The sequence below is a fragment of the Columba livia genome, chromosome Z (assembly GCF_036013475.1).
Source record: "Columba livia isolate bColLiv1 breed racing homer chromosome Z, bColLiv1.pat.W.v2, whole genome shotgun sequence".
NCBI classification, from domain to species: domain Eukaryota; kingdom Metazoa; phylum Chordata; class Aves; order Columbiformes; family Columbidae; genus Columba; species Columba livia.
The window spans coordinates 38,142,314-38,154,378 of NC_088642.1; the positions used below are offsets into that span (position 1 = coordinate 38,142,314).

General features: G+C 37.8%; 1 protein-coding gene across 2 annotated transcripts in view; it reads left to right on the plus strand.

Annotated features, from left to right (window-relative positions):
* FBXL17 (F-box and leucine rich repeat protein 17) overlaps positions 1 to 12,065 on the plus strand; it is a 295,611-nt gene that overhangs the window by 96,515 nt on the left and 187,031 nt on the right. For both annotated transcript variants that reach the window (XM_065046667.1, XM_065046666.1), the window contains exon 6: positions 892 to 1,022. In XM_065046667.1, the coding sequence (XP_064902739.1) occupies positions 892 to 1,022 (131 nt within the window). The remainder of the gene's footprint in view (positions 1 to 891; positions 1,023 to 12,065) is intronic.

The following is a 12,065-nucleotide window of genomic DNA, read 5'->3' on the forward strand; positions in this document are numbered from 1 at the left end:
GGACCGGTTATATGATCTCAGTTGTATGCCTTTGCTTAATCAAATCTTTAGAGACTTAAATCACTGAATAGGATTATTTTTTCCTCTCTTACAGGGAAGGTAAATTAAATTAAAGTGTCAGTAATACTTAATGCGATTATTTTTCCAGAGTATAACAGAGATTATTTCAGACAGCTTAAAAAGCAAACAGCACTTGGAGGTTATTGTTGACTAAATGATCTGTTGTTTAAGGACACTGCAGAAACCTGTAAAATTTTTCTTCTTTGAATCCATAGCTTATAAAAGTAAAAAGGTTTTGTTTGCTGTTGAAGGACATTATAATGATTAACAACAGTAATAAGTCAGATTAATCAGTGTATAAATCTTAATCATATAGTTCTGTGTCTCCAGCTTCTGTTGTTTAGAATATCCAGGTTATTATTGATGACTGTGCAGGTGACCCTAGAGTATAAATACTGTATTTTCCAGAGGGTTTGTAATATTTACCTAGTCTGAAAGCCTTAGACTGTGGAGTCTCTAATAACATGCATTTGAATCTAAGCACAAATGTGCTAGCTCCTCTTCCTTCCATGCCTTGTTTTCTTATAATTGAATGAGTTGCTATGGTACCTTGGTGTCTTACACTCCTTACCTTTAAAATGAGGAAGGCGTAGGCCCCAGTTGTAGATGTATCGGACCATGAGTGAAAGTTTCTTGATTTCATGGAGTAACTGAGTGACTGAATTCCAGTGAATATCTCTGTTTCCTTTTTGTGAAAAATAGAGTAATCTCAATTTTCTTGACTAGCTCAGACATACTATGCATGATTCCAAAAAGTTTAACAATTTTTATAACAGTTATGCACGTGAAGAAATTTCAGATTATTTCTTTCTATCGTATTTGTCTCAATAGCTAAGAAATCTTTCCAACTTGGATCTCCGTCATATCACAGAACTGGACAATGAAACGGTGATGGAAATAGTAAAGAGATGCAAAAACCTTAATTCGCTCAATCTGTGTCTGAACTGGATCATTAATGACAGGTATGATATGGCATCTAAAACCAGTATAAAGCAATGTAACTAGTTATATAGTTGAGGATAAATCCTTATGGCTTGGGGGTTGGAGGAAGTCAATAAAAGCAAACAGTGTTTTCTGAGTCTTTGGTTTTACTTGTTTTGGGTAAATCATCTAGATGCATATTTTGCAGTGTGTTTTTATACTTCTGTGGTGGAGAGAAGTTTAGTTATAACTGGATGGCGGCACCAATCTGTTTCATGAGAACATGCTGTTTACCATGTGTAATTGAAATGTACAACTGCAATTATGACTCCAGTAAGTAGCTAGGATTTATATGCATAAAAACAGTTAAGCTTATTTTTGACTGCATAAGAGAATATTAACTGCTTGTGGGTTAAGTAGTGGAATTAATGTTTTTTTAGAAAGCAACAAGTCCATCATTTTTTGGCAAATAGACTCTCCAGAATGAGACAGAAAGAATAGCTGGGGTATTAACTTAGGCTTTTCTTTATGACCAGAATAACTCCTATCTTGCTGTATTCTGTCCTTTTGATCAAGTAATTTATTTAAACATCAAGTGCACACAAATGATGTATAGTTATATTACAGATCAGGTGAAAAATTAAAATATTGATAATTTTTAAAGTGGAAGTTTTCTCTTAAATGAGAAGATTGAGCACAGCCACAACCTCAGGGTGCACAGGAAAGAACATTTTGAATTACTTTTAACATATTGTGTTTTTTCCTCATGATTACAGATTATTTTTCCAATATACTTTTTTTCAAGGTTTTCTGAAGTCTAAGAATGTACTAAAGTGTAAATGAGTTTATACTTTGGTGAATGTGTAATGTTCTAAAAATATGAAAATTTAAATGTGTTGAATAGGAAGTACCGTAAGTACCACTGAAGTTTTACTAGAACTCCTTTTAACCTTTAAGACTGTTTTTTGGTTATGTAGATTTAGGTCAGACCCTTAGTATAACTTCCTTGGTTTTGAAAGCATAGAGTTGCTCCAGATCTTGCTGTCTGTAGGACCTTATTTGCATATGCAGAATAAGACTACTGTAACAGAAAATTTTAGAATAAGTCAAGAAAAAATACTAAGAAGAAAAATATAAATTTGGGACAGGCACTTTTCACGTTTTAATTAAAGCACTTAGAAATGGTACAACTTTCTGCACGAATGGTTTGAGTAGGACAATCAGCTAAGTATCATCCAAACTTATGTCAAACTGTTCTTCAAATTACTTTTACTAGAATTATGAGAATAAGAAATATATATTTTAATTATATGCATATGACTCTAAAACTTAATATTGAATATAGTTAGAATTATGGGGCTTAACAGGAAAAGGAAGCCTTTTCCAGCAATGACAGCCTGCTGTTATATGTAAACTTTCAGGTCATTGACTTTTGTCTCTGTAGTTCTTCCCATTTTGTGTTTGTGTCTGATCATACCTTTCAGTACTTTTTCAACCTGTGACTGATAACTAAAACTTGACCACAAATTTAAGTTTAACTATTTAAATTAGCTTCTAGCTAAAAGCAAAGAAAGAAAAATTTAGAAAATGGTTACTGCCTTTTAAAAATCTTATTCATGGGTAGTCACTTGGCAATTCAAGTATTTATCATATTTTACAAGCAAGATGAAGCTCCCAATATTAGTCTTAACTGAATAAAGTAATTTCCCCTACTCCTCCTAAATGCTGAATTAAGAATTTCTGAAACTCATGTAAAAGGAATGTGATACAATCAGTGAGCTTTAATCAATGCAGGCACCAGTTCAGCCGAGTATTCACTTTGAGGATATTCACTTTGAGGTTATGAGTGGTCCTTCAGGACTGTTCAGGTGCTTGCCTTGGATAAAAACCCTAGTTAACTTAAGCTAAATAAATCAGTGTATTAATGATTTAAAGCAAGATGAGCTTTTTATTTTTTTTAATGCTTTTTATTTGATGCTATTTGATGGCTCCTAGTCAGAGAGGATGTTGGAAGAGATTCTGCATTTTGATGCCTTTGAGTAAATCTTTTGTTTATCATTGTTTCCGACACATATCAGATAGTAACAGTCTAATGTTTCACCTGACTCCTGTTTTTAAGATAGAGAGATCACTTTCACCACCTAACCCTGAGACCCCCTAAGCCCCCACCTCCTGTTGTCAAGCCTGCTTGCTTGTGAGATCCAGCTACACAGGGCTTGTATTCTAGATTTTTTTCAGACTTAACAAGATACTCCTAGAATGATGAAAATTGGGTGTTTTTTTTTTTTTTTTTTTTCTTGGAAAGCTGTTTTCCTCCATTCATCTTGCAGAATTGAGGATGAAAGGAAACAAGAATGTTTAGTATAGCCTAAAGATGTATCCTATGAATTATCTTCTAAAGGTAGTTGATTATTGGTAGGTTTACAGAAAAAGTAAATTACTGGTTTTAAAACTATTTTAGATTTCTTTGTTTCCAGAAACGCAGAAAAAAAATCTTTCCATAAGCAAAGCTGTGGCATCAGAACATTTGTAACTCTCTATTGCTTGTCATGGTCTGTGACCATTGCATTTTTTGCTAAATAACTGGAAGGAACTGAAACAGAGTGCAGGATCTCTGTATGGCAGGCACTTGCTAAGATTTTGGGTACTGTGATTCTTTTGCACATGCAAACAAGAATTATTATTTCTCTGATTTGATTAAAGCTATTTTTGTTAGTTTTGAAAGTATGCATCTAAAAGGTTTCTGTAAGGCAGTAAAAAATAATTTATTTTTACCTAAGGCAAAAATATGTTCAGTATGTTCAGCTGAGGTACTCTTAATGTAAGTTTTAAATTGAAAGGAAAATGGATCTCTTAGTGACTTGTAAAAAAGTCTGAAACTTGAGAATTAAGCAAGATTTAAAAAGACCTATTTAAGATATTTAGCATAATGATTTATTCTGTAATTATTACAGCTCTCTAAAAAGCTTCATACACTATGTATCAAGTTGGTTAAATATGTTATACTAACAGTCCTACTACTTTTTTCAAATATGAACAAAATAAAACAGCAAATGCTTTTTGTATGCGTCATGAGCAGATAATCTCAAGTCTTTGCAATTGTAAAGGAGTAAATATGAGTTCTCCGTACATGATGAGGTGAATAATATACTCTGAGACTTGTTTTAAGTAATCTTATCACCTTGAAGTTGTCTTAATGATCACTATATGTTTTCTTTTGAATTTCAATTGATGCAATAAAAGTAGAGACATCTAGAAATAAATCTAATGAGGGATTCAGGAAAATGTAGTATGGCGTTCTGGCAAACTTTTCAGTGATTTTTCTAATAGTTTGAGGAACATCTGCCATTTATTATATCAGTAAATGATCAAGGATCAAGCAGTAGTTAATCTAACATTTTTTGGTAAACCTTATCACTGTGTACCTTAAGTTGCAATTCACTTCACGTTCTGTATTACATAATTCTCCTAGAGATAGACATTTAAAAGCTGTGCATTGACTGAAGTCTTCAGAGTATTTCTGCTTGCTTAAGTCATCCCTCTTATTGAAATATTCCCTTAGTAATATTTGTGGAGAAGGTATTTCCTAGCCCCTGTTGTATCTGAGGTTCTTCTAATACACATCATTGTGCAGGGAATAGTGCAGGTAAGATAAGGAACTTGATCTAGAGCTACAGTGAGATTTTTTGGTGCCATAGCACTGCCAGTCATCTGGGTTAAGGTTCTACCTGCATAACAAAATGAATGGTTGGTTGTGTGGTCACAGGACAATAATTTCCCAACTATTCAAGAACTTTGGTCTTGCCTCTATAGGTAGTGCAAAGTGTTCTTGTAACAATGCCTCAGGAGAGCTGTATCTTTTCACATAATTTATCACACGCTGATTATAGGTGACTTTGCTAGCAGGTGCTGAGATTTGCAGAGCATCTGGAGGTTGCTGGGAATATGCTATGGTTGTAACTTGGAGGCAGATAGGCAGCATCTTCATGGTACAGTAAAACAGTGAATAATGTTAGTTGATGACCTTGCAGTGGTATTGCTTACTGCTATCAGACTTGTGATTAGTGATGTGAGGGAAGATAAGCATTATGTGTACCTACGTGAGCTTCCAGCACAGATTGGAAGCCTGGGTTGGGTCTAATTATACCAGTTCTGAGAAAGCTGCTATCCTTCTGTAGTGCTTTCATGAAATATCACTGTGGATAAACCAGAGTAAATGCCGTAATGGGACAGACTCCTGTACTGTGATGATTAAGACTTGTTGAGACTTCTGTTTGGAGTCCAAGATGGAGGAAATTGGAAATACAGTTCTTTGACAACAGGTAGTATTCAGGGAGTCAAGATACAGAAAAAATTCAGAGCAAACATGGTGAATGGTTGGAAACCAGACCATAAGCCTGCAAACAAAAATGTTTGTGTAGCAGAATAGTTAGGAGAAATGAAAATTTTTCTTCTGAAGAGGCTCGGTCAGCTTGATTCTGCTGGGTCACTAGTACAGCACCATTTTCTCAGGATTTGGGTATCTTACCTCTTGACATACAACATATGGGGTTTCTACATTGTTATTTAGCAGAATAAATTGTTTAATGTGGTCTTCCATATGCTAGAGAAGTGTATAAAAAAATTGTGTTGACTGCCTACCGTGAGTTAATGTGAACGCATGTAATCAGCCTTGGGAGCATCTGCTGTGCTCTAGGTGTGTTGTGGGTAGAGGACTGAACAGTTTCAGCTGGGGTGCTGAAGATTGTTTCAGCAGGTTATTAGCTAACTATGTTTAGTCCCAGAGCTGCTGGTGTATGTGAATGCCTCAGCATTTCATTAGCAGATGCTATCATCAAGATAATATCCAAGTTCTCACAGTATATTTTTAATAAAATGCAGGATTAGTGAATGCTAGGATTGTTTTCAAGAAAAATAATAAAATTAATCTTGTCTTTCTGAAAGTATAAGTCTCTGCATATTTGATGTGGAAATTATTTTAATAAAGTTATTTCTAAAATAAAATCTATAAAGCTTTCACCTTGCCTATGTTTTTGCACAGGCAAAAGTGTTCATTTTATCTGTAGCAACTGCAAATGCTAATATAGTATTTTAGTATTCATCACCTTTGGTCTGACTGAAGTGGAAATGTGGTTCAGGAGCACTGCTACTTATTCCTGTCATTTTGTATAATCTGGACTTGGGGATATAGCAGAGTCTTCCAGAAAAGTAACTGTACATTCATATGATATTTGTCGTGAATCATTCTGGGTGAATACTAGCATTTCCTAATTCTAATTTTATTTCATGTTTTCAGTGTTATCTGAAAGATTATCTCCTTTGAGTTCTCTGCATATTTATCAGATGTTTAGTCAGCTGCATTAAAAACCTGAACTCCATAAAAAGTTATATAATGTAACACAAAATAATTTTACTATTAAAATTACTTATTCTTTTGAATGTCATACTTTTTAATTAAATTTGTAAGAAAATTTGCTTCACCCTGCAGATGCATTTTTTAAGCTGATTTGAGGCTGTCAGATTTTTTTAAATTTCAAAAGAAAGCATAGATGTTGGACAAAGAAAGATAATTGCCATGCTTTGGTGAATTATCTACTTAAATTCTGGGTTGTCTCTTCTTTTTTTTTTTTTTTTTTTTTTGAAGTGATTATGAGAAAATGTATGAAAAAATAATCCTTTGTGGTTAGTCTAGAGTGGTGGGCTAATGTTGGCTAGCTGCCAGATGCTTACCCATGTGCTCTGTCATTGCTCCTCACCACTAACAGCACAGAAGGAGAAAATAAGATGGAAAAGCTCAGTGTCAAGATGAGGGGAGATCACTCACTAGTTTCTTTCACAGGAAAAACAGACTTGGGTAGGGACAGATTAATTTATTGCCAATTAAAAAGATATCAGGGAAGTGAGGAAAAAAAGGGCAAAAATAAACCACCTTCCCTCACCCTCCCATTCTTTCCAGTCTTAACTTCAGTCCTTTCATTACCAGCTCACCTACCTCCTCCTCCTGAAGCAGTGCCGGATGGTGGGAAACAGGAATTGCACTCAGTTCATCTCTGCCTCTCCATCCTCACACTTCTTCTGCTCCAGCATAGGCTGTTGTACAGGATTTATGTTGCAAGGTTTTGGAATGGGGCTCCAGGGGTGGCTTTTGTGAGAAAATACCAGAAGTGACTCCTGTGTTGGACAAAGCCAGTGCCAGCCAGCTCGAAAATGAAGAGGAGATGAGGAATGAGAATGTGTGAGAAACAGACAGCAAGGTCAGTGAAAGAGGAAGAGGTGCTCCAGACATTCGAGCAGAGATTCCTCTACAGCCTGTAGTTACATAGGCTGTCCACCTGCAGCCCGTGGAGGTCCATGGTGGAGCAGGTATCCACCTGCAGCCCGTGGAGGTCCATGGTGGAGCAGGTATCCACCTGCAGCCCGTGGAGGGTCCTGTGAAAGAGCAGATGGATGTGCTCTGATGGAACTGTGACCCCACAGAGGGACCATGCTGGAGCTGGCTCCTGGCAGGAACTGTGGCCAGTGGTGAGGAGTGTGGACACTGGAGCGCGTTTTCTGACAGGACTATAACCCTATAGAGGGGACCCAGGCTGGAGCAGTCCATTCCTGAAGGATTGCATCCAGTGGAAAGGTCCTATGCTAGATTAGTTCTTGAAGAACTGCAGCCTGTGGGAAGGACCCACATTGGGGAAGGTCACGATAACCGTCTCCTGTGGGAGGCAGCCGACACTGAAGCAGGGGAAGAGCGATAGGCAGAAGGAACAACAGAGACAAAGCATTATGAACTGACTGCAACCCCCACTCCCCATTGCACTGTGCCATTTGGGAGGATAAAAGACATGGGAGTGAAGTTGAGCCCAGTGAAAAGGGGCGATGAGGTGTTTTTAAATTTGTTCTTGTTTCTCATTATACTGCTCTGCGTAATTGGCAATAAATTAAGTTGGTTTCTCCAAGTCAAGTCTCTTTTGCTCATGATTGTAATTGATGAGCCATCTCCCTGTCCTTATCTCAACCCATGAGCTTATTTCATTTTATTTTCTCCTGTTGTCCTGAGGAGGGGGAGTGAGAGAGCAGCTGGGTGTGCACCTGGTGTCCAGCCAAGGTTGACTCATCACAGCTCTCCATAGCTACTGTCCTTCACAAACTGCTCCTTGGTGAGTCTTGCTCATGGCCTGCAGTTCAAGAACTGCTTTAATGTGAGTCTCTTCCACGAGGTACAATCCGTAAGGAATAGACTGCTTCTAGCATGGGTCCCCCACCAGCCACAATTTGCTCCATGGGCTTCTCTCCATGAACTGCAGCTTCCCTCAGGGCATCTCCATCTGCTGCATCCTGGAGCCCTCCATGGGCTGCAGGGTGGGTGTCTGCTCCAATGTGGTCCTCCATGGGCTGCAGGTGGGTGTCTGCTCCAGTGTGGTCCTCCATGGGCTGCAGGTGGGTGTCTGCTCCAATGTGGTCCTCCATGGGCTGCAGGGGGACAGCCTGCTTCACCACAGTCTCCTCCATGGGCTGCACGGGAATCTGCTCTGGTGCCCAGAGCACCTTCTCCTCCTCCATCTTAACTGACCTGGGCATCTGCAGGGCTGTGTCTCTCACATTGTCCTCAGTCCTGTTTCTCACACTCAGCTGTGCAGCATTTTTTCTTTTTTCTTAAATATACTTTCCCAGAGATACCATAACTTGGCCTGACATAGCTCTACTAAAATATTTTATGTAATTTCTTTGACCCTAAACATACAAACAAACGAACAAAAATACTATTGTGTCTGTTAGCTATCTCTAGTATTTATATTCTGCCATAAATAACTCTAGTTTAATTCGTGTCCTAGGTTAGTCTTCTCTAACAGTCAAACGTGCACCTAGCCACTCATTTGCTTCTTAGCAGGACTAGAGTGGGGGAGGAAAAAATGAAAATAAAAAGCTCATAGGTTGAGATAAAGACAGGGAGACCACTTACCAGTTACTGCCAAGGGTAAAACAGATTTGACTTTGGGAAAATTAATTCTAATTTATTTCTATTTAAAATAGATCCAGGTAGTAAGAAACAAAAAAAGGAAAATATTTAAACACCACCTTTCCTACCTCTTTCTCTCTTTCCCTTCATATCATCACTCCAGAGTCCTCTACTGCCCTAAGCAGTGCAGGGATATGGAGAAAGAGGTGTTACAGTCAGTACATAGTGATTTCTCAATGCTGTACCTTCCTCTCACACGTTTCCTCTGCTCTGGTCTGGGCTCCTTCACAGGCTGTAGTTTAATTATCTCCTCCAGTGCAATGCACCTCCACTTCCTTCTTCCCTGGCTTTGGTGTTCATACTGCTTTTTCTTGTGCTCTTTCTTTTCTTTCCTCCTCTCTGTGTATGACAGGTTTTTGGCTTGTTTTTGCCCTTTTAAAAATATATTTTCCTAGAGGTGCCACCATTGTGGCTGAGGGGCTCAGCTGTGCCCTGGGTGTGCTGGAGCCAGCTGCCACCAACACAGGGCAGCCCTGACCTCTCCTCACCAAGAGCACCCTGCAGCCCTCAGTGCCAGCACCTGGACATCTGTACCCACTACAGTGGTTTTCATTTTCCAACGAGGAAAAGTTACTGGGGGTCAAGTTTTTTCCCTAACCAATTAAAATGTGAAGTTGTATGATCCTTCTTACAATGGTGATCAAAACAGGTATTCTGTGATATTTCGCCAGAACACAGGTAGCATCAATGCTGCAATGTTTCAACCGGTAGACTTGGGAGTTGCCACACATATCTTATTTCAGTCAAGTGATATCTTACGTAATTTACTTTTTGCTTCCCATTGTGTAAGAATGACATCTTAGATGCCCAGGAATGCAAAATGAACTTTCTGTGGAATCTAGCAGCAGCCACATATTTGTGCTATTCTGAATAACTTTGATGTTACTTTTCAGTCCAGTCTGCAAGTTGTTTGAAAAAAAAAATTGGGGTATGGTTCAACACATCTCACGGCAGTAATGCACCAAATCTCTGTCCTTATCAGAGTTAGTAGCCCTTTCAGGTTCTAGTTGTAAGCCCTGAACTCACTTTATAAAAGCTTCTGAGAAGAATTTCTTTGGCATTGTTATCAAGTAAATTATTTTTTATATTTGATTGGAATAGGTCACTTTCATACTGCCTGCAAAGTTTAACCAATGATAAAAATGAGAATGTATTTTCTATAATTAAGCACAACTGTCCATTTATTGAGGTTTTAGCCGGCTAATTCTACTTCCCTCTATGATTGTTATTAAAATAGGTTTTTTTTAAGAATCCTTTTCTGATGCAAATGGATGTTATCAGAAAGAGTAAAGCTTTCAAGCTATTGTCATGATTTACCAACCTCTTGTATTTCTTTACATGCTTGAAAAGTGGGAAAAATAGTCCACTGTTATCATAGTAAATGATAAATGAAGCTCTGTAAATAGTGAAAATATGAGGAGGGTGATTAAGTCTGACAATTCTCATGTAAAAAGCTTGAGATGATAAATATCTCCTGTGATCAGTTATTAATTTAGTGCAAGGGACTAGTATCAGCCTAAACAATTTTATGAATTGTGGCATAAAAAAAAAAATGTGAGATAGGTATGCACTTGTTAAACTGAAGGAGAAATTGCTTAGACTTGATTGGTAATAATTAAAAATGGCAGACTTGACACAAATGTGGCTTGACTATTTTCTGTATGACATCCCTTACAGAAATTGAGATGGTGTGATGCTCCCTGAAGGCAGGGAAATGTCAGTGTGCTATAAATCTGAGTCCTTAGTGCATCATGAAAACTGAAAGTTTTTGTATATATGTCATTTCTGTACAGATAAAATATTTGCAGTGTTATAATTTGAAGTAGTACAGAGAAATAAAAAAAAATCCAACCTACTAATGCTCAGGAAAGAAGATGTAGTCCTCATTGCGATTACCTTTGCATTCTAAGGTTACAACTTATAATTCACCATGCAGTCAAAATAGACACGGTACCTGGGGGAAAAAAAAAAAAAAAAAAAAAGAGAGAGAAAAAGGGATGGCTGTCTCAGTGATTTACTGCACTACTATGTTGTTTAGAGTCTGTCAGTATATCCATTATAAATACCATTTCAAAGGAGCATAACCATGTTTTAAATATGCTTTAGGTTGCTCCTTGCTGCATGGGTTATAAACTCAAAATTAAAACACTTTTGAAACTTTTGGGTGGGTTTTTTGTGTGTAGGTGGACATAAGTCCCACGTTATTGGTGGGACCATGTCATCATAGAACAGGAAATGTATCAAATGCTATATGCTAATTGTCTTAAATCCTGATTAGGTTAAATCAATTATCTCCCTTTTTTCTCTTGTTAAAACCAAAGGCAGCTGTTATGTGTTGAATTTTCTGTGATGTTAAATGTAGTTATTTTTGTGTGCTTAGAATTCAAAATTGACCAGTAAGTACTGACTTATAAAGAAGATGAAAAATTAATGTACCTTTGAGAAGTTTTAGTAAGCTTGAAGAGGAAGATGGTGATGAAATTGAAGTTGAGATGACAGAATGAATGAGTAGGTAGTTCTGGAATTGGCAGTAATAATGCAGTGAGGAAAATAAGCAGTAACTTAAATGGAAAGTGATGATCTTGGTGATGTCTGCATGGCATATGCCGTGAACAATGGGTGACTTTGGCTTGGAGTCTCACCGACTCCTCTGCAAACCCTGTGATCATGATTTACTGTGGTGAAGTGGTCTGAGACTTCCCTCAGTTCATACATCTAGTTTTCAGACCCATGGAGTGAGGAAGAAACTGGGACATACCCACTTCCGTGTGCCAGAAAGGAACTGGGACGTAGCCAGCTTGTACACCTTACCTTTGAGGGACAGAGTATTTCCACGCCTTGCAATTCTGATAGACGCAGAGAAAACAGGAAACAGCCTACCTGTTCATTATATATAGCCTGAATCTTTCACTGGTAGCCATTTTGAAAATCTGTGTAACATTCTCTAGCATTGTAAGCAATCTGTAGTATTGTGTCCATTTCTGGGCTTCTCAGTACAAGATAGACATGGACTTATTGCAAAGAGTACTGCAGAGGGCCACAAATATGATGATGGGTCTGGAGCATCTCTCCT